Here is a 24,351-nt window from a genome sequence, read left to right as displayed (position 1 = left end):
GTAATTTTTTTTACATGAGCCATAGAAATATTTTTCTAGATATGTCCCTTCAGGCAAGGAACACAAAAGCAAAATTAAACTGAAACCACAATAAAATAAAAAAGCTTTTGCACATGAAGGATACCATCAACAAAACAAAACGTTGCTGGTGCTTTCTGATCTCTGGATCTTACTTATTAAATTCAGAAATGCCAGCTACAGTCCCCTCCCCTGGCATCAGTTCTCTAGTATTCTGTGAGTTATCCTTGAAGCTTAGCCTAGAGTCTTTATCCCCAGCTGTTCTGAAAATTTTTGAAGTTTGCAGTTTTCTGCTTCAAACTCGTTTCTGTTTAATAAGCCTTTCCTGCTCTGAACACTGACGGATACAATTGTAGATCACTACAGAAAGGCTTCAAGAAATATTGAGTGAAGGGGTGCCTTGGGTGGCTCAGATGGTTAAGCATCTGCCTTCAGTTCAGGTCATGATCTCCAGGTCCAGATCTGGCCCCGCATATGCTCCCAGCTCAGCGGGGAGTCTGCTTCTCCCTCTCCCTCTGCCTCTCCCCCTGCCTCTCCCCCTGCTTCTGCTCTCTCTCTCTCTCTCTCTCTATCTTTCTGTCTCAAATGAATAAATAAAATCTTTAAATGAAAAAGAAATATTGAGTGAAAATATGAAATGCAGAATAATTCAATATGATATCATTAATACTTAAAAGAAACAGTTAAATAATACTTCACATTTTAAGTAGGTGTTAATAGATGTACTTAAATCCATGTGTTTATTTATGAAATGTTAAATAAATATATGAAAAGATCTGGAAGAATTCACAAATAAGTGATTACTCCTGAGGAAAAGGATAGAGACCAGAATTGAAAATAGCAAAGTAATTTTAGCTTGATCTATAAAAGGTTTATTTTTTTCACAAGGATAATGTGTTAATACATTGCTTATATAATTAAATTTTTTTTCAAATGTACTTGCTGAAGTGAAATAAAAGTTTGTCCTCGATATGATCTGAGTAGAGGAAAAAGGTGGACTTGGCAATAAAATACAACTTCTCAGGGAGTCAGGGCCAAATTAATATTGGCTAAAAATAAATTGTATTTGTTGGCTTTGTAGGACTTTCCAGGATGAAATGATAGCTTGATGACAATAAGCCCCAGATCCATGAGAACATAGGGAATAAAAATCTCACAAAGGTGTGAGCTAATTTTTAAAGGATGGAAGGAGTTTTTACCAGAAAAAAAAAAAAAGAGAGAGAGAGACATTCTAGGCAAGGAGTACATCATTTGGAAAGGTCCAGGATTTGTTTCAGAAATCTCTGGTAACAGTGTGATTGGAGAACAAATGAAATTCAAGGGCACAATGGGAAATAAAACAGAGATGTCTCTAACAGCCAGATCCCAACAGTGCATTTTAGCATCATTCCTTTAGACGCAATGATTACCTCCACAGAACCAACCATAGCTCTAGGAACACAGAGATGGAAAAGAGCCTTTGAGAAGCTCACGATCTAGTAGGATATTCAGATGCATAAATAGAAGTTTTACAACTTGTGGAAAGTGTAACAACCAGGTGTATGCCTGGGGAAATCTGGAGCATCAGTGAGGGGATGCCAGGAAAAGCTTCCTGGTGTGAGGTAACACCTGAGCTGTGTCTTGACTAAGAAATAAGAAGAGTGAATCAAGCTTTTTATGGATTTGCAAGTCATAATAGAGTTTAGGTTTTATTTTCTGAGGGTGATGAGACCAGGGTGGAGTAGGATGTTAAGCAAGAGAGAGAGGTGCTCCTAGACTGATTCTCCCTGATTACTAAGACTTTGCCCCTGCTCTGATTGTGGCTTGGTTGGATTCCTCCTAATTCTCTTTCATCAAATGATTTGGGAGGAAAATGTGGGGACAATCTCTCATTACCCTGGCCTAGTAATTCCTGCCTTGCTGAATCACTTTTTTGGAGATAAATGTGACTTAAAAAGCATAAACTTAGGCTAATAAAACCAGAGATGGCTATTTAATTGAATTCTCACATAATATGTACTCCTATGTTTAGTGAAAATAAAGTTTTTTTACACAACCATGAGTGTCAACTATGACAAATTTTAAATGAAGACAATTAAATTTTTTGAAGAAACAACATAAGAAAACATGATAGGATTATTTTCTTTTCATAATTAAATATAATAATTGTAGAAGACACAACATATGATAATAATATATAATTGTCTTTTCTGGAATCCTCTAATTAGTCACTATAAACTGCAAATCTGAAATGTCCTTTACACATCACTATGAAATGTTGCAAAAATAGCTCCTTCTGGAGCTTTCTCTTACATTAAAATTATGAAATTTCATAATATATTTATTATATAAGTGTATATATACATATATACACACATTTCATATATAACTGTCGAGTCAATATGTTATACACCTGAAAGTAATATAAAATTATATGTCAACTATACGTCAATAAAAAAATTAAGAGAAAAAGAAAGTGTTTTAATAGGGCGTGATCAATAGTATTAATGCTATTGATAGGTTAAACAAGAGGAGGATTGAGAATTGAGCCTTGGACCTGGCAACATGGAATGTACTGATGACCTTGAGAACTGTGGTTTTAAAGCAGTGTCTGAGTCAACATCTTGATTGGAGTGAGTTTGAGAAAATGGAAGGAAAAGAGGTGAAACAACACTTTGAACCATATTTGCATAGAAATATGGCAGGAAGGAGATATAGGGTTAAAAAAAAAACTTTGTTTTTATCTGGGAAATATTACAGAATTACTGTGTCTATGGAAATGATCCAGTAGAGAGGGTAAGATTGATGATATAAGAGAAGTAGGTGACAGTTATAGAAACAAAGTCCTTGAGAAGATGAATGAAAGGACAGACAGATGACAATAATGGCTAACCTTATCTTGCCTTTACTGTGTGTTTTAAGTGCATTACATTTGTTAACTTCTTCAAAACTCCACAACACCATGAAGTAGATACTATTCTTATCCCCATGTCACATCTAGGAAAACACGACACGGTGATGTCAAACCATTTGCCTGAGGTCACACATCTAGTAAGTGGCAAAGCTAAAATTTGATCACAGGCCGTTTAGCTCCTGAGTTCACTTGCCTATATTGCCTTTCAAGAGACAAGGAGATTAATGGATTTTTATGGTAAGTGCTAGTAGAAACTCTCATCTGATTCCTTCTTTTTTCTTGGTGAAATAATTAGTGAAATTATCAGATGCATGTAAGGAGAAGAAACTGTTGGAGTTAGGAGAGGAGAGAGAGAGTGAAGGAGTTTTTAGGAGAATGTGAGGGCGTTTTGACTACCGAGGTGCTGAAGCATTTTCAGGGAGTGTTAAGGACCTATTTGAGATTTGGGACCATGATTTTAAAGTGGGACCAGTCAGCATGGTGTGCCTTTTTCTCCGGCTGCTGTCAGCAAACAGGATCATATACCAGAAAGTTGGAGAGTAGGGTATAACCAATCTGTGGTTTTGCCAGGCTGGCTGGTGAATAGAGAAAGGGGCAAGGGCAGTGGGGCCATATGTCATGGTTGACCATAGTATTTAAACTCAGTAAGGAGAACATAAAGATATTTGTGAGTTTGCAAGAAAAATTCCAGGCAATGGAATAGAGTTTCTAGTAGGCTTTGGACAATTAGGCCTAAATTTAAGACTAAATAAAAAACATAAATTTAATATAATTCTCTACACTTTGCATCACTTTATCTCCTCTTTTCTGGCTGTTTTCAGTGAAAGCATTCCTTAAATGCATTAGTGTGAACTGTTTTACTAAACAAAATACTGGCTTATGAATTGAAAGATCTAGTTTTCATCTGCTAATCGGTTAGAGATATTTCTATTACAAATACAATCCTCGGGGCACCTGTGTGGCTTAGTCAGTTAAGCTTCCAACTCTTGGTTTCAGCTCAGATCATGATTTCATGGTTTGTGGATCAAGCCCTAAGTCCAGGCTCCACACTCAATGGGGACTCTGCTTGAGATTCTTTCCCTCTCTCTCTGCCCCTCCCCCCACTCAGGCACACACACGCACTCTTTCTCTCTCAAATAAAGAAATAAATCTTAAATAAATAAAGAGCAAATGAATAAATACAATCCTTGATCAAGGAAGTCATTATTAATAGTTCCTTATTAAAGCCAAAGCTAGTTGGTTAATTTGAAGCTGGATAAAAGATAAAAACTCTAACACTAACCCATCAGTGCTAGGGTAATCATTCATTCAGTTCCAACTGATCTTCCCCCCAGACAGACTGAGATCTAGGTCTATGGACTGATTTGTGCCTCCTCAAAATCCATATGTTGAAACTCTAATCCCTGATATTACCGTATTTAGAGATGGAGCCCTTACCAGACACCAGATCTGTTGGCACCTTAATCTTGGACTTCCTAACCCCAGAACTGTGAGAAATAAATGTATGTTGTTTAAACCACTGAGACTATGGTAATTTTCTACCATCCTAAGCTAACTAAGACACCATGCTCATAAGACTGAGGAGGAAAGAAATAAGTTCACAGATATTTGGCTTCTGAATTAAGTATCCACAAGACAAAGAGACAGCCAGTAATACCTCTTATATCTCTTAGTAGTGGTATTATACTAAATAAGCCTATACCTTTTTTTTTCTCTACCTTGAGTTGTCTTATAAAAGGATTCCTTCTGTTATCCCAGATAAGTTCCTGACCCAAGAAAAAGGGTAAATATGCATCATTTCTTGCCAGGACAAGTGCAATAGCTTTCTAATCTGTCTTCGTGCTTTTCATTATGTACCTCCACTCCCAACTCCAGCCCATTCTCTTCATCAAAGTTAAAGCAATCTTCTCAAAAGTGTGATATTAGATCATCTCACTCACACCTCTGCTTAGAAAACTCAAGGGCCCCCCACTGCAGTTAAAATAAAATCCAAGGTCTTTACAAAGTTCTATTTGACTTGATCCCCAACCACCTCTTCATATACTCCTTTCTACCATCTCTCACTTACCTACCAGGCTCCAGTCATGTTTGCCTTGTTTCCACCCACACGTCCACCTCACTTATTTCTACCTCAAGGACTTTACACTTGCTCCTTTTGGATTTCTCTATCTCACGGTGTTTTTGTATGTTTTGCCTCTCCATTATTTAGGTACAGTTCAAATGCTACTCTCTTGGAAATGTTATTCAGACTTTCCAGTCTCAAGTACCCCTCATCTGCTCCACTGTTTTCTATCATATTACTTTTTGTTTTCTTCATTACATTTATCATAACCCAGAATTCTCTTATTTATATGTTTATTATCCATCTTTGTCCACTAAATTCAGCATCTTTGAAAGAAGATACTGTGTTTATACTTGATAGTTCCTGGAACACTCTAAATATGTGTGACCTGCCTGAGAAAGGAGTAAGGAGAGAAAACACCATCTTGTCACACCTGGCTATGGATTGGCTTGACATCATGCATATCACTTGAATTATGCTTTATAATAAAGAAAGAATGAAAGAGTAACATCACAAATGATTGAAGGAAGGAGTATTTTTTCTAGTTTATTTTACTTACTTTTGAAAATTTTAGCTATTTTTTTATTTTAGGAAATTACAAAAGGTAAATAATTTGCAGAGACTACAAAGTCAGTCCTCCATACATTTATTTGTGCATGCACTGTAAGGAGACTTATTACAAGAGCTGCCACACGGTTCCCTGCCCTTAAAGATCTCACATTATTTTTGCTACAAAGGCAAACAAATGACAAAGAGATGACATAAATAAAATGTTATATAAATAATTACAACCTAAAAATTATTTTTAATCTCCTGACTAATTTTGGATCTAAATTCTACCACGGGAGTTCATGTGAGGGTCACAGCTGAAGAGTGACTTTAAGCAAATAATTTTTCCTCTCTAGTCTTTAATTTCCTTTACTATAAATTGAGAAATGTTCTAGGGGCGCCTGGGTGGCTCAGTCGTTGATCGTCTGCCTTCGGCTCAGGTCATGATCCCAGGGTCCTGGGATCGAGCCCCGCATCGGGCTCCCTGCTCAGCAGGAAACCTGCTTCTCCCTCTCTCTCTACCCCTGCTTGTGTTCCCTCTCTCGATGTGTCTCTCTCTCTCTGTCAAATAAATAAATAAAATATTAAAAAATAAATAAATAAAATAAAATAAATTGAGAAATGTTCTAGCTCATATCCCTTCTCCACTCCAAGATCATATGATTACACAAGGTACACAAACTATCTCACATATAAATAAAAAATGAATGTATATTATTTCTTTATCTGACATATTCCAGTTTAACAAAGTACAATTATAATTTATAGAATGAAAAATAATTTATTTGGTAGACCCAGCATATATGTTCTCATACTAACAAAATGTGTATTTCTTTAAATTCTGAAAAATAAGTTAAGGTAAATTCTGAATATAATGGTAAGATAAATCAAAACTAGACTATAACTTGGCTAAGTGAATTTAAATTTAAAAAATTCCAAAAAAAAGAACTAGGCTATTAATAAAAATATTTTGGCCATCTTTTCTTTTTTTTTTCCTTCCTGTTTCCTATATTATTTGAATAGATAAATAAATTAATGGATAGTGTTTTAGATATAATAAAATATTGATAAAGACCTTTATGTATTTGAATGTAAGAAAAAGATTTGTATCAACAATCAAAAGAGAAAGACTTGAAGCAACAGATAAGAATACCCTGCAGTTGTCTTTATGTTCCATTCCAAAGTTACTTTTCTTTCAGAGTCCAGTCTTAAAAGTAATCCAATCACAATAAGCAGTCACTCGTGTATAAACACCTGGCTTATTCTTTTTAGCGCATCCATTACCCCAGCTTACTATTCCAATGAGGTGCCAGATATTTCTAGAGTCCAGGTAAGCTAGTGGTCCACCAGAATCATTCTGGAAGAAGATAAGAAAACATGTTTCTTGTTCTGTCAAAGAATTTCATTTTACTGCTTCTCTGGACTTATCAAAAGCCCCTGGGCACCGAAAACAGTCCACCCTCTTTTGGGCTCAGAACTGTGGAACTTGGGTTTATTCAAAACCCAGGGCAACCACAAACCAGAATATATTGCCTACAGCTGCCATATGTTGGATTGGGCAGAGTAGACTTTATATGAGTTCAGCCTTGACTAATGTAGAAAATGATGTGGCTGTTGCATAATGAAGCCTGAGGAATGTGGGTCTTGTGCACATGCTAGACCTCCTGCAGCACCTCTGGATAAGGAAGAGGCACCATTCTACTGTGCTGATTGCCCAAAAACAGGGCCAAATTTATTTTATTACTGGGTAATTGTTGTCTTTGGTATGTATTCCTAGACTGAAAACTCCATGAGAATAGGGATTTTGTTCACCAGTGCATCCCCAGCATCTAGCCTGGTGTCTGATACATAACTGGAATCAATAAATATCCATTATGTGGATCAAAATAAGCTACTCTATGGAAATCATTAACACACACACACAAATTTGTGTTGATAAAAATTTCCATTTAATTGGTACTTCGGGATAAGATGATTTGATAATGTGTCTACACATACCTGACAAGCATCAGCTTTTCCTGACATAAATCCAGCACATAGCATTTTATCAGTCACCTTGCCAGATAATGCATGTGGAGCATTGCAAACTTTGCTGTCAATAATCTTCACAGAGGCTCGCTGAAGTATCACTGGAAGGGGACCTAAAGACAATAAATTCTGTGTATTACGGGGATCTTAACTTTGATTGTTGAGACGAAGAACATCTATAGAATAAGGTAGATTCTTCTGGTCAGCAAGAGTCGGGTCAGTTCCAGCATAGATTGGTCCCTTTCTGGTGTTTACTGTAGCTGGCTGCCTCGCACATAATTTCAACTATTCCAATTCTTATTCCCAGAGGTATTTTAGAAATTGAAGACAATTTGGCCCCTCCACTTGGTTTTCTTTTTGGAATATTTACTGGCTAATTGCATGAGAGAGTGATTGATTGATTATTTGATTGATTGTTTGAATACTTATTCCCATGAAGCTATTACCTTTTCACAGAAAAACTTACCATTCATATAAAGTGTTCCCCATCCTGTAACTACAACACTGGCATTTTCTGAGAGCTTCATTTTGGCTTCAGGAAGACAAATCCTACGAACATACTTTGTAAAAGAGACTTCTTCAGCAAGCTGCACAAGGGCAATATCATTATAAACTCCAGCCCTACTATAATTTTCATGAAAAATAATGTTTTGGACTTTCTGTGTCATATATGGTTTATTTACTACAGTTCCAAAGTTGACAATCCAATTGTCTGAATTATTTTTCCTGAAAGACACAATTTAATTAAAATATATGCAGTTTTTGAGCAACAACAGTGCTCATAATGGTCATTACCTCATAACTGTAAGGCATGAGGCTCCCAACCAACACTAGAAAACACCAAATTTTTATTTTTAAAGGTGTTTTTGACACTGAGATGTTGCAAATAAAATAGTGCTAAGGACTATTATAGCTGTCATATTTCTGCAAAATCCTCCTAGCTAGAGCCACTGATGTCTTCTGCTATTAAAACCCCACCCAGTTTCTGAGCATTGGACTTGGGTAGGAGTCATATGAGCAGCCTCAGTGGATGGGACCCAGAATCACTCTTACTGCCGAACACCCCGGATTCGAAGAGCCTGTGGACATAGAAAATCATCACTTGTTCTTACCTAATCACCCTGTTATGTTTACCAAGTCAGTGCATTTGGGCTTCTAATTTAAATTTTCTGATCATTTCTCCAGTTCTCCACTGAAACTCTTTCTCAATTTAGGACCTACCATCCTGTTTAACTTTTCCCACCTTCCCTCAAAATGTCAGGTGCTGTTTTTGTTTTTGTTTTGTTTTGTTTTGAATTTTCAAAACTTCATGTAGTGGTAACACTCTTCGATCCTTCTCCCATTCTAAAATCTTCAGTGACTCCCCACACTCAATGTGTTTCTTAAACTCTACTCCCTTAGAATCAATTCAGGCTCCATCTCCTGAGATTTATATTTAAAAAGTCTGGTGTGAGGCTTAAGGATCCACACTTTTAACAAGTCTCCTATCTATGGACTACTTTTTGAAAATTGCTTCAAAGACAAATCCTGCAACCAGGCTTCATAAAAGAGATTTTCTCAGAAAGTAAGCGTCTTGTCAATTAGAAATGTGCCCAATCTATACATCAAATTTTCCCGAGTATATTTTCTAATGTTTCTTTTAACAAACCTTCTTCAAATTGCTCTTTTTGTTTGCTGTCTACAGAATACAACTTGTGTTGTTCCACCTCAACACATCTGAAGAAAGTGGTTTTCCAAATCCAAAATGCATGTTGTTCTTTCCCATCTACCCACCCCATCAATCAAATCTTTTATCTTTAGGGTCCAGGTGAATCTTACATCTTCATCCCTCAGCTGGATATGCTCTCCTTCTTCATCAAATGTTCACAGAACTTACTGTCTTGTTGTATATGTGGCATCTACTACACTATGCTAACACCTTTAATATATCATATTTAAATTTTTTCAGTTATGTAGTAAACACCTGGAGGACAAGTTAAATAAGCATGTAGTAACTGGAATCAGACATATTTGGTGTCACATTCAACTTCTGTTAATTTAGTAGCTGTATGAACTTTGCCAAGTTATGTCATCATTTCTGAACCCTAGTTTCCTCATCTTTAAATAGATTAAATTATACCTTCCATACAGAATTATTGTTATGATTAAATAAAATGATATAAATGAAGCCCTTAATGTCAGGCCAAAGTAGCTATTTGGAAAATGTGGATTACTTCTATTCACCTTTTCCTCTTCAACAAATTTATTTTTTTTTATTTTTATTTTTTTTAAAGATTTTATTTATTTATTTGAGAGAGAGAGAATGAGAGAGAGAGAGCACATGAGAGGGGGGAGGGTCAGAGGGAGAAGCAGACTCCCTGCTGAGCAGGGAGCCCGATGCGGGACTCGATCCCGGGACTCCAGGATCATGACCTGAGCCGAAGGCAGTGGCTTAACCAACTGAGCCACCCAGGCGCCCCCAAATTTATTTTTTTAAAGATTTATTTATTAATTTTAGAGAGAGGGAGGGAGTGAATGTGCGCAAGCATGGTGGGAGGGGGGCAGAGGGAGAGGGAGAGAGAAATTTAAGCAGACTCCGTGCTGAGTTCCATCCCACCCTGAGACCACAACCTGAGCAGAAACCACGAGTAGGATGTTCAACCAACTGTGCCACCCAGGTGCCCTTCCTCTTTGACAAATTTAAATGCTTCTGCTGCCCTTCAGTTATGCAGGTAATTATAAATTTCATTTGACCTTGGTGAATGTTCACACATTTAGGTCAATCCCCACAGATGACCCAAAATAGGCCTGCACCCAGAATCCTACAGTTAGTCAGACTTTCACACTTCCTCAGCAAAGCAGTGAGCTGCAGATAATAGCCACCAGCTGCTGATCAGAGATGCCCCACAATAGTGTTGACCCTTCCATTGCATGCTGGCTTGCCATGGCCATGCTCCCACCAGGGCATTCTTCCCATTCACAATTCGGTTGCCTGGTATGATACTGTTGGCTGATCTTCCACAACCTGAAGAAAGGATTTTTTTATATAAGAGCAGCTATCTTTGATTATGCTTTATAAGAAATACATCTTAAAACATTACTTGAAACCCTTCAGTGATTGTCCAGCAGCTACTAAGCAATGCTGTGTCTTTCCTGGAATGTACTGTGATCATGGTACCCGACTCTATCTTGGTTTGGGTGACTTACTTATCTTCTTTTTCACTCTCGATCATCTTTCAACTTTTATTTTATCTATTTGTTATAATTCCCATCTCTGCAAGTAGATTGCAAATTCCTTGAAGGTGGAGACTTTAATTCATTATGTCTGTATCTTGCACAGCATATGAAATGCACTCTAAAGCCTCTTGTGGATAATAGATACACCATAAGTGTCCATTGAGTGAATGAATGCATGGATGTGTCTTGTGTGCAACATGATACTCTAAAGAGAATTCATTTAAAAGATACAGAACTATTTTTTATCTTATAATAAATGTATTTGATATAGCCTACTTTTATATTGTCTTATTATCTTGTCTTTTTTTCGCCTTCAATCTTTTTATTTTAACCTAGTCAGTATGATATTTTTCACTCATGATTCCATTCTTTGAGATCAGTTCTCATTTCATCCTTTGGACAACTCCTTACAAATGTTAAAATTCACAGGCCAGTGTTTTTCAAAAAGAAATTCCAGATATACATCTGGTATATCTAATAATTTTGAAAGACTATTTAATGGATTTCCAAATGATATATTTCAAGACACTTTTTAGACTAATGATAGGGAAATATTTGTGAATATGTTAAATTTATCATAGTTTCTAAACTTACAGTTGTTGGTAAGCATTTCAACATTAGCCTTGCTCATTTCTGAAATTAAAAAAAACCATAAAACTAACAAAATATCATCAAGCAATTATCTTCAATCCAGGAACATACATGCTAACTTTCCTAGCCCAATTACACCCAACATTTAATTATTCAGACTGGTTCACATATCAGTTATCAGCCTCTCTCCCTCCTACTTATTATATTTTGACCATCTCTCCACATCTCTACCAGGTAAGTATAGGAAAGGGGAAAAGGCAATAAAAAACAAAGCTCTCAATTTTGTGATAGTTGCAGTAAAATATTTACTGAGGTGAGAAGCTGACATTCTCACTAAAAGAGGGACTGGGAATTAATTATCTTCGGATTTCTTTCCTTATGATAATTCTCATCTCCCTGAAATACTCAGAGTTATCTATAAAGAAAAAAATTCTAATTAAAATTTTATTTCATTGGGCCTATCCTCTTTAGAGTCATCTCATTACTATGACTGAATTATGAAATTTTGTGAATTTAACTTAAATTCAAGTCTCTTTTCTATTGGGAAGAGACTTTATTCTTTATTCTTTATTTTTATTATTATTACTATTTTTTAAAGATTCACCCATTTATTAGCGGGAAGCAGTGCGAGCAGGGGGAGGGGCAGAGGGAGAGGGAGAGGATCTCAAGAAAACTCCCCACGGAGCATGGAGCCCCATGCAGAGCTTGATTTCATGACCCTGAGACCATGACCTAAGTTGAAACCAAGAGTCAGATGCTTAACCTACTGAGCCACCCAGGTGTCCCTGGGCAGAGACTTTAGAGAGAAAGAGTAGGGAACTACAAGAAGACCCACCAACAAGTGCTGACTAAACCCCTAAGACATAGAAAGGCAGCCTTCTTTCCCTACAGCTACCCACAGAGAAACTGTATTGTTCCTTTGAGGAGTTCTTCCTCAAACTCACTTCTCATGAGTGGCCCACTGGTGACAGGTATTCTGAGGCAAAGGAGCTATAACTGACAGTTGTCAGCCTTGATAGCCTTCAAGGACATTAGGATCAACTCTCAGTCTGGAAGAACCGCAAAACTGGGCTCTGAACTACATGCTTATCACCTAACAGGTCTTTTAACAATCCAAATGAGAGTTTCAAGAGCTTTGCAGGATCTTCAAGGTTTTTACAGACTTCACCTTCTTTACTGGGTCAAAATCCTATCATTTTCTTCCCTTGTTTTCTAGGAAATGATTCCAGACAATTTTCTCCTTTGTTAGTATCATTCCCATTCTTCTACAAGAAGCAGTGAGAACTCCTTATCCCCAACTTCCTTCTTACCCAGCAGTCTCCACACTGAATGATCAACTAAGTCCTAAATCTGTTTCCTATAATGAGATCCTCACAATAGTAGAGGGAAGGGAGGAATAATGCTTCAGTTAGGGTCCTTCACCCCCCTTTTCATACATAAACATGAAGCTTTCCAAGCTCAAGTGCATGCCCACACTTTAGCCCTCCTTCCTATCACTCTTCAACGTTTTATGGCACTGCCCCTTTCATGCCAACTCATTGGTAGGAGTACCAGAAGTTGAGAAGTATATTATTCTCCCAAAGAAAATTCCTGAAACTCCTGGTTCACTTTTTTCTAGTACTTTTTTTCCGAGTAATCCAGAAATCTAAGTAATAGAAAATAATGGAAATAAGTGAAATACCTATGAGTCTCATGGAAGTAGGGACTGCATTCCAGAATGCCATGTTGTCTTTCAGTATCTGCTGTAAGATAACTTCAATTTCAGTCTTCATGTTATCCCTCTTTGCTGGAGGAAATTTGAATGTCAGCTGTAACTGTACACTTGAGCCATTGGGATCAGGACTAGAAACAACAGAAATGTTCTAGCGTTGTTTCTTGATTTTTGTAGACATTTTGTGAACACATTGAATTTCCTCTATTTTATTGTATATTAAAGAACAATACAGAGATATTGTCTCAGTACGTATGAAGTGCAAGGGTCTCTGGATTTTTTGTTTTGTTTTGGAAGTTCAGAATTCCCCAAAATGGATATTGGCAATTACCAAAATACAAGTATCTTCTCCCTTTATCACTCATCCCCTGTGCTCCTTGATACCCTCCTCCCTGCAACCCTCCTGACCACCACCATACTCAAGCATACTTCAAAGACTTATTTAGACAAATGTTATCTTAAGTGACACTAAAATTCACTTTGCTTCACAGTCATTATAGTGATAGTGATTACTAAAGACACCAAAAGAAGATTATTTTAGGAAAGGTATGGACAGTTGGGTATGGACGGGAGAAGAGGAGGCTAGTAAGTCAGTAGTAAAACAATCAGGTGGGACTCTGTTTATCACACTTACAATTATCTTTCATCATAGTAGTCAGTTAGGACTGGCTGCTACCAACAACCTTATAATTCCCCTTCAAGTGTAGAGATTATAGATTTGTACAGAACAGTTCCTGCTCTGAACAGAAATTTGTTAATTGCAATGACAATTTATGGATCTTTCTTTCTTTCTTTCCTTCTTTTTTCCCCTTCTTTCCTTCTCTCTCTCTTTCTATTTTTTCTATTGTTGTTATTTAAAACCATGGCTGATGTGACATATCACCTACCTCCCTTTCCATAAGATTCTGATTGAATTTGTACTTACAGAATTTTGATGACCTGAGAGTTGATATAGTCTTTATATATACTAGAATTTTGAAAAGCATCGGACATCTGTCAAGAGAAAAAAACAAAGCAGTTACCATATCTGTTTCAATCAAATTCATTATGAAATTATTAAATCTCTGACTTACTTACTTTAGTCTCTATATTTTTGCTCAGATCTGTGCTGGCTTGTGAATCTCCATTTTCACAACTATCATTGTATGTAACTCCAGAAATATGAAAATCACCTTGGTAATAGAAAATCTTTCCTGTGAAACAAAGAAATATTCAAAGAATTTTAAAATAACAAGTAGCCTCAAGTCCCTCCATATCTTTCTCTCAAAATTAACATTTGACCCAGATTTTTAAATAATCAGAGGGAGGGAGAAAGGAAGACAAAAGCAATGAAAGGTAGTGAATATCCACTCATTCTAGAAATGGCAACTACCCAGCATTCATGAAGTGATCCTTTCCTTTCTTCATATGATAATAGATGTCACTGCCCCACTGAAGCCAGGAATATCCTCAGCATCCATCTCAAAACAGTAATCCAGGCAGCCGCTAACAATCCACCTGAGTGTGCACTAGAGATGAAACCTGTTTTTCATATGTAATCTAAATTTTTAGCCTAGTGATTACCTAGTTACTCTTTCTAAGCACTTCTGATACAGGAAACATTACAAACATTCCCCCTCACATTCTGGATGATCTACATCCTCTTATAATTTTTCTCCTGCCTCATTGCCTATCTATCAGCCTGCTTTGTACTTCTTGTAGTAATTCCTTGAGGAATGCCCACTGCCCTTTCACTTCCCTCCAGCAGGTGGTGTCTGGTGTTTGGTGAGCATCACAATGTCTCAGATTCCCCATTTCTTCCTGTCCCCAAATGTAAACTGCTTCGTCTAATATACTAGGCCACTGTAATTTAAAACAGGACAAGCTTAGAGGTAGTTTTTCCACATCATGCATCTACTTTTAAAAACAGAAATTAGCCATTTGCAATGACGTGGATGGAACTAGAGGGTATTAGGCTAAGTGAAATAAGTCAATCAGAGAAAGACAATTATCATATGATCTCACTTTTATGTGGAATTTAAGAAACAAAACAGAGGATCATAGCGGAAGAGAGTAAAAAATAAAACAAGATGAAACCAAAGAGGGAGACAAACCATAAGAGACTCTTAATCATAGGAAACAAACTGAGGGTTGCTGGAGGGGAGCAGGGTGGAAGAATGGGGTAACTGGGTGATGGCCATTAAGGAGGGCAGGTGATGTAATGAGCACTGGGTATTATATAAGACTGATAAATTACAGTCCTGTACCTCTGAAACCAATAACACATTATATGTTAATTAAATGAATTAAAATAAAAATTTTTTTAAAATAAAATAAATAAAAATAGGAACTAATATGAAATAGTACCCTGTTTTGGTTAAGCAATTAGCCATTCATATATTTTGAGAACAATTTTGTTTGCATGTTTGCTACCTCCCTCCATTTCCTCTCCCTCTCCACGAGGCTCTCCAGCCTGTCCAAGCACTAAGTATGTATTCTCTATGGGATGAGCATTGAGCAGAGGACCCGAGGGTTATAATCTTCTTTGACACCACTGTTAGCAGCTCAGCCTAATCTTTGGAAGTTTTATGATAGCCTTGGCTTTCTACTTGCTCCAAAGGAACCTGCAGTCAGCTAACGTGCCACTCCCCAAACTCAGGCTCCTTATCACGTGAACTTCTGTTAAACCACCTTATGTTCAATCATTTGAGCCAGAGCATGGGTCTTTATATGTGCCTGGCTAAAGAATAAAAAACTGATGCTCAGGGCAAGTTGGCATGGCATCTAAGATCCCATGACTAGTAACTGAGGTCTTAGTGTGTCATTCCTTGAGAGCACACTTCAACGTCTTTTTCAATCTTGACTCTTTCATCCAAAAACCTATCCACATCACAAAACAAAGTAAAAATTAAAAAAAAAATCTTGCACCTAAAAAAACAAACAAACAAACAAAAAACTGCCTGACCCCGTGACCTACCTGCAGCGCAGATCCTCGGCCACAGCCGCCCGGCAGCTGAACAGCAATTTTTGAGGTACCTGTTGTGTGATCCTTTGGGGGATCCCTTTTTTTTTATGGTTGGGATTGATTTTAATAAGACTTTCACCATGATTTTTCACAATGAACACAGGCGAAAATACAGGGAAGAATACATTATACCAAAGCAATAAGTGGTTGTTTTTACTGTAATAAGATTGTGATATATTTTTTTTCCTTTCCTGATCTTTATTCTCCAAATTTTCAGTAATGTGAGTGTTACTTTTAGTATTTTTTAAATGATTAACTGTCACTTAGCTCCATATATTCTATTTCAGAAAATACATACTAGAAATTTGCCTTTTTTAATGCCTCAGAATTATGATTGTTCTGTCCTGTGATGACTTCAGGTTTAATGTGGCAGAGAAGGCTACTTTTCCATAAGGAAACTGCCTTGCACTGCTATATTTTTATTCTTCTTCTTTCAAATATACTTCCACAAATTTCAAGATTCAAAAAGTACAAAGGGCATGTATACATAGATAATCTCCCTCCCACCTATCATGTTCTTCTTCCCACAGGCAACCAGTTACTCTTTTCTTGTGTATCTTTCCAGAGGTATTTTATGTTCATGTGCTTATTCACACAACAGTGGCAATAGATGATCTACATGCAGCTCTTGGAGAGCCCTCCCTTCCACTTAGGTCATATCCCTCACCTGGGGCTTGCCTGCTTTCTTTTTCTGTTTTCTTTTTTTTGTCTAGCCACTCCATAGTCTGTCATGAATTTTACACATTTTTATACACACATGACAATCTAACCAGTCCTTTCTTGGATGATTTTGTTTTTTCAGTCTTTTGGTATTACAGATACTGATTCGATGAATAACTTGATACATCATTTTGACTGTAAGTTCTTTCATTCACAGGTGAGACTGAGGACACCTTCCTAGATGAAGATTTGTACATTTTTTAGCTTGCCGCATGTTCCAGATTGTCCTCAGTTGGACTTTGTGCTGCACTTTCACCTGTATCTCCTGGCAGCCACCTTTCTTCCATAGTACCAAGATTTCCGCTGTCACTTCCGCTGTGACTATGCTGCCTCGAGCTGTCCTTCCCCTTTCTACTTTCGTAACCCTAAAGATGTGGTGAACTTAGAAACAGCTAGCCGAGCTGTTAGGAGTGTGTGGTTCAGAGTCCCAGCCAGAGCATCGTAAAGCACTCATCCATTTCTTCAGCAAGTATCTGTCGAACACCCACCACGCTCACTGTTCTACGCAATGGGGACAGTCTCTGCCTTGTGAATGCTCGTATTCCAATGGAGGGAGAGATTGCTGTTTGCTCCAACTCCTGTGTGTGAGGTGTGGAGAAGCAGCTTTCGGCCTCAACTTCCTCCTCAGCTCTTGAATCACGCAGACTGCAGCGCTGTGTGAAGGGGGCACCAGTTCACAAACTGTGTCTCCGTGCCTCGCAGTGAGGTGCTAGTTATCCTGGCCAACTGTTAGTTCCCATTTGCTTAAGTAGTGGACGGTTTTGGCTAATTCCAGGTGCCTCTTTGTGAGCTGATTTGCAGAGACTGTAAGCTTCACCACCTATGTCACTGCAGGACCCCCAAAGGATCACACAACAGGTACCTCAAAAATTGCTGTTCAGCTGCCGGGCGGCTGTGGCCGAGGATCTGCGCCACAGGTAGGTCACGGGGTCAGGCAGTTTTTTTTTTTTTAGTGCCAAAACATTTATTAAAGGTTTTCAAATCTTTCAAAAATGTTACAAAAAGCAAGCAAACACAGTGATCCTTTTTTTTTTTTTTTTTAGCATTCAAGACATTTTATTAAGCAAAAGAGAAGGAGGGAGGGAGAGAAGAGGGGAGAGGGGAGAAACTGAAAACCTACGGATTCAAATGTTCTTTTGAAATCCTATAAAGACTGGAAAACATGATGGGAAGGATGACATTAGAGTTTTCTTCTATCAAACTCATGATGTATTCATTATTCCAATCATCCAGTGCCCTTTCTGCCACCTGAAAATGGGGGCTAGATACACACTTGGCAATTTGTTTAAACAAAGGTTCTTGAATTTTAACAAATTGTGAGGGTTCTATCACATCCAATATTTCTTCCAGCTCCCCAAGGAACATGACCTCTTTCTGACTACATGTTTTAGGCCAAAATTTCATTAACCCTCTAATAACTGGTTCTGTGAGTGAAGGATCTTTCTCCAGAAACTGTACTATGCAATACACCAGCTGGGCATGGAAGAGTGATAAGCTCCTGACAGTGTGTAAAGAGATCAACACTTTCACCAGAAACTGTTTGTGTTCTGCCTTAAGAGGTAAAGCAAAGCCATTGATAATACTTCCTAGTATTTCCAGCAGTTCAGCTACACCATTGAAGTGTTCTGTTTCATAAACAAACCTTAGAAAAATATTGATGCACCTTAAAAAGTACCATAGAGTCTCTAAGGAATGCTAATAATAGAATGAAAAATGTGATCTCTGAGCTAAAATAATTCATTATCCTGGAAGTCAGGAATATCATTTCAATCTAAAATAAAACTTAGTTTCCTATCTTCCAATGGTCTCCTATATTTTTCCTTATGGCAACTGGTATATACGAAAAGCAAATGCTAGGTTCTATCTAATAAGTTACCTAAGGTCATTCTGAAAGAATAATGCATATGAAGTTAGAGGAATTAGTTTAAACCCTGCCACCAATTGGCTGTGCCATGTTGGTATATCACTTTAGCCTTCTGCAATTTTTTTCAATAATCACAAAGACTAAATTGCAAAAATAAACTCCCAAGATCTTTCTTATCATTTCATGTTTTTGATCTCTGAAGTCTATCATCAAATCGAAGAGCAAACAACTAGAATCGGCTAATTTTGTGTTACATCTAGTATGCTGAACTTGGGTATATATAGGTAGGCAGATTTTTTTTTTAGGGAACTATCTTATTTTATTTTATTTTTTTTAAATTTTTTATTGTTATGTTAATCACCATATATTACATCATTAGTTTTTAGTGTCTTATTTTATTTTTTATGCAGATTTTATTTATTTATTTGAGAGAGAGAGAGAGTGTGAGAGAGAGAGAGAGAGAGAGCACAAGCAGGTGGGAGGGGCAGAGGGACAGGGAGAAGCAGGGACTCGATCCCAGAACCCTGGGATCAGGACCTGAGCTAACGGCAGACCCTTAACTGGCTGAACCACCCAGGCATCCCAGGTAGGCTGATTAATTTGTCAACAGTCATATCTGTCATGTCCATATTTAAAGAAATCATGATGTTTAGATATCTGACTCTAGTTATATTACTGGAAAATTAGATTGATTTGAGGTGCAATTTTTAAGTTTATTTTCCCTTGATTATTTTTATGAACTGAATTGTCCCCTTAGAATTCATATATTGAAGCCCAAACCCCTATATGACTACAAATAGAGATATGGCCTTTAACAAGGTGATTAAGGTTAAATCAGATCATAGGGACTATATTTAGAGATATGGCCTTTAACAAGGTAATTAAGGTTAAATCAGATCATAAATCAGGTCATAGAGTTAAATCAGAAACCAATAGAACTGGTAGCCTTATAGGAAGAGACATGAGACTGATCCTTCCTTCTCTGTCCTGCAAATTACCCCCCCAGCCCCATATGTCACAGAAAAAAAGGCCATGTGAGGCTATAGTGACCCTGCTGACATGCTGATCTTGGACTTCCAGCTTCCAAAACTATGAGAAAATAAATACTTGTTGTTTAAGACATCTAGTCTGTGGTATTCTGTTATGGCAGCTTGAGCTGAATAATACAATTATTTAGATAAATTGAATGGGAATCTATCTGTACCCTACACTGTGGTCTTTAAAATAATAATCAGTTTTACAGACATAGCAGTGATCAGTATTTACATAGTTATCTGTCCACATCTCAAAGTTTATAATAAAATCTATTTTAAGATAGAAATATATTTTATTACCTTTATAAAACATTGCTTTAGACCCAAGGATTGCAACACTATCTATGTATTAGAATAACGACAGAGCTTCTAAAAGGCATACATGGGCGGGTCCTACCCCAGTTCCACTGAAACAGAAAACCTAAGGGACGACACTTCTTTAGAAGAGCTCCACAGGTGATTCTGAGCGAAAACAAAGGTTTAGCACTCCTAGATAAACTATCTGAAGGATTTTGCAATTGTTTGTAAATGTCTGTGTAAGCTTTTGGAAATAGTTTTGTTAAATAAAATAGTTAAGAAAGAGCTGAACCAGTCATTCTAGAATAATGATCCTTGTGGAATATTAATCTCTGAGTTAATCCAAGAAGTAGAAACTCAAAAATAATGTCTTAAAAACAATAGATAGATTCAGACAGAGAAACTAATTTCATACCACTTGAATGAGAGATTACTCTAGGTGACATCCAACTCAAGTTGCCCTTAGTATTATTAACAAAGCTTGATTTCGTTCCTAAGTCAGAATCCTGGAGCAAACCTATCTTTCAGGCTGACTCCAGCCGACCTTTACAACAGAGTTTTGAGTGCATATTTTTACTTCACAAGGAGCCCAGTTCAATTAACTTAATTTCAGGTAATATAAGCCCACCTAGCCTTGTATTTGAAATTGTATGTGGCTGACCATGTAGAGAAAGTCAAGGGCAAATTCTCATCCCACACATGTCCTTCTTGAGCCAGGATGTCTGCAGTTCTCCCTTTTGTACCACTCCGGTCTATGAACGCATTGTTTATCCAGAATAAGGGACCTATTAAAATACAAATTATATTTTGGAAGGATAGCTAATTAAGCTACTAGGCTTCTTCATGATGCTTGATTTGGTAAACTTGGAGCAAATTTCCTTAAAGGGAAATTATGTAATGGATGTTATTTTTTAACGAGCAGAATCAAACAGAGGACAGAAGTACCCAGACTACAGAGAGTTCAGGGACAGACATGGCAGGCAAGAGACTGGACTGTAAGCATACATTACTTTTCTGAAGGAAAAGTTTTGAAATTTGAGACCAAGATAATTAAAGAAAACATAGGGCACTTGGGTAGCTCAGTTGGTTAAGTGCCTAACTCTTGGTTTCAGCTCAGGTCATGATCTCATGGGTGGTGAGATGAAGCCCTACCTAAGGCTCTGTGCTCAGCGGGGAGTCTTCTTGAAGATTCTCTCCCTCTGTCCCTCCCCCCATTTGCTCTCTCTCTCTCTCAAATAAATAAATCTTTAAAAAAAAAAAGATGGTTAGAGAAAACAAAGGAGAGGCCAGGTTGAAGGAAAAGCTGGAATTCTCACAGTATTAGGAAAATCATCCTACACTTCATTATTGTATAGAGTAATATATTTCTGAGGAATAAAACAGAAAAACTTATGATAAAGTACAATAATACACTTGAATGTTAAGGTCTAGGTTTATGCTCATCTATGACACTGAGCACTGTGAATTGTGTAGGACTGTTGAACCACAGACCTGTACCTCTGGAACAAATAATACATTATATGTTAAAAAAAAAAAAAGAAGATAGTAGGAAGGGAAAAATGAAGAGGGGGGAATCGGAGGGGGAGACGAACCGTGACAGACTATGGACTCTGAGAAACAAGCTGAGGGTTCTAGAGGGGAGGGGTGTGGGAGGATGGGTTAACCTGGTGATGGGTATTTTTTTTTAATGTTTTTATTGTTATGTTAATCACCATATCCTGGTGATGGGTATTAAAGAGGGTATGTAGTAAGTGGAGCACTGGGTGTTATATGCAAACAATGAATCATGGAACACTACATCAAAAACAAATGATGTAATGTACGGGGATTAACATAACATAATAAAATAAAATTTAAAAAAAGAATGAAAAAAAAGCCTATAATAATAAGCACTTGACTTTTCTCAATCTTGATTTTTTGCATGTGAAAACAAAGATAGTAGTAAAACCTACCCTCCCTAGCTCAAAGGATTATTGTGAGGATCAAGTGGAATAATGGATGTCAAATTTCTTTGAAAACACTAAATAGCTACACAAATTTAAGGTTTTATTTTCCTGAAATAAATAAATTGGAAATAAATAAATTGGAAAACCAAGCTTTCTGAAGGTAGTGTTAACAAAAATTTTAAAAATAAGGTCAAATTTATATAAACATACAGTCACTTCTACTATCTAGTATTAGATGAGACATTTGTGTGGATGAAAGACCTCAGTGTGAGACAGGAATCCATCAAAATCCTCTTTGACCTTAGTTGCAGCAACTTCTTGCTAGACATGTCTTCAAAGGCAAGGGAAACAAAAGCAAACATGAACTATTGGGACCTCATCAAGAGAAAAAGTTTTTCATAGCAAAGGAAACAGTCAACAAAACTAAAACACAACCTACGGAATGGGAGAAGATATTTGCAAATGTCTTATCAGATAAAGGGCTAATATCCAAAATCTATAAAGAATTTATCAAACTCAATACCCAAAAACCAGAAAATCCAGCCAAGAAATGGGCAGAAGGCATGAACAGACATTTCTCCAAAGAAGACATCCAAATGGCCAACAGACACATGAAAAAATGCTCAACATCATTCAGCATCAGAGAAATACAAATCAAAATTACAATAAGATACCACCTCACACTGGTCAGAATGGCTAAAATTAACAACTCAGGAAACAACAGATGTTGGCAGGGATGCAGAGAAAGGGGAACGCTCTCACACTGTTGGTGGGAATGCAAGCTGGTGCAGCCGCTCTGGAAGACAGTATGCAGATTCCTCAAAAAGTTAAAAATAGAGCTACCCTACAACCCAGCAATTGTACTATTAGGTATTTATCCAAAGGATACATAGTGATTTGTAGGGACACATGCACCCCAAAGTTTATAGCAGCAATGTGCACAATAGCCAAAATATGGAAAGAGCCCAGATGTCCATTGACCAATAAATGCATAAAGAAGAGGTGGTATATATATGAGGGAATATTACTCAGCCATCAAAAAAATGAAATCTTGCCATTTGCAATGACATGGATGGAACTAGAGGGTATTACCTTAAGAGAAATAAGTCAGTCAGAGAAAGACAAATATCATATGATATCACTCATATGTGCAATTTAAAAAATAAAACAGATGAACATAGGGGAAGGAAAGAAAAAATAAGACAAAAACAGAGAGAGAGAGACGAACCATGAGTCTCTTAACTATAGGAAACAAACTGAGGGTTACTGGAGAGGAGGTGGGTGGGGGGATGGGATAGTGGGGTGATGGGCATTAAGGAGGGCACTTGATGTAATGAGCACCGAGTGTTATATGCAGCTTATGAATCACTAAATTATCTCTGAAACTAATAATACACTGTATGTTAATTAAATTGAATTAAATTTTTAAGGAAAGATGAGACATTTGTGGATTATCTATTGCTATTTAGCAATTATATCTTAACAACCAGAATTGAGAGGCGCCTGGGTGGCTCAGTCGTTAAGCGTCTGCCTTCGGCTCAGGTCATGATCCCAGGGTCCTGGGATCGAGCCCCGTGTCAGGCTCCCTGCTCTGCGGGAAGCCTGCTTCTCCCTTTCCTGCTCCCCCGCTTGTGTTCCCTCTCTCGCTGTGTCTCTCTCTCTGTCAAATAAATAAAATCTTTAAAAAAAATAAACCAACCAGAATTGAGCCAGTAAGAGTAGGGGTTTCCAAATTTTTGTGTATATTTACTAAAAGATATAACAATTCAACTACTAACCTACTGCATAAGCTCCTTTATTGACAATGCATTTTGGCCTCAAAACACTGAACTTTTCAGTCTTGCCCATACTCTCATTGTTGGTAATATAAGTTACAGAGTGGCTCAAGGAGGCATTTGATTCAAAAAAATTTATAAACTTTGGTATTAAATAATAGAGAATTGTTATGGTGAAATAATATAGTAAATAGATGAGAAAATTTCCATGAAGAAATTTAATATTCATGTTGTTTCTTATCAATTTCTAAAAATAAGAGATTTAGTAGTAAGGATGAAAATGAAAAATAGACAATACTGACCAGCTGCCAGAAAATGAACAAGGAGACCAATAGTTACTCCCAAGATGGTTGTCACTCCAAAAAAAATAAGGATCACCATCCATACTGGCCAAGATCTTCTCTGGGAGGACATGCCATTCCCATGAAAGGAAAAAAAAATGGCTCAAATCAGATGATAGACATTCTAAACGTACCTGGCTCTCCTTCAACTCATTCAACATAATTTATGATTTATGATTAGGTCCCTATGTTAGCATGAAACATAGAAGCCTTAAACATCTCAAAGAGGATAGACCCTAATGCTCATTCATTAAACAAATCATATTTAAGTACTGTGTTAGCTTCTGGGAGTATAGCAGTGA

General features: G+C 37.2%; 1 protein-coding gene across 1 annotated transcript; it reads right to left on the bottom strand.

Annotated features, from left to right (window-relative positions):
• Nucleotides 1-6,717: 6,717 nt before the first annotated feature.
• LOC114206697 (transmembrane protease serine 11B-like) lies at nucleotides 6,718-24,122 on the bottom strand. Its single transcript, XM_028100572.2, is given in 9 exon segments — nucleotides 6,718-6,879; nucleotides 7,521-7,663; nucleotides 8,017-8,276; nucleotides 10,368-10,554; nucleotides 11,361-11,399; nucleotides 13,039-13,199; nucleotides 13,994-14,061; nucleotides 14,146-14,261; nucleotides 24,011-24,122. Coding segments are annotated over 9 exon segments (1,248 nt in total).
• Nucleotides 24,123-24,351: the final 229 nt, after the last annotated feature.

The sequence above is a fragment of the Eumetopias jubatus genome, unplaced genomic scaffold (genome assembly GCF_037043125.1).
Source record: "Eumetopias jubatus isolate StellerSeaLion01/CBP00866 unplaced genomic scaffold, mEumJub1_p1.0 scaffold_2, whole genome shotgun sequence".
Classification (NCBI taxonomy): Eukaryota; Metazoa; Chordata; class Mammalia; order Carnivora; family Otariidae; genus Eumetopias; species Eumetopias jubatus.
This window is presented reverse-complemented; position numbering and strand designations above follow the sequence as displayed.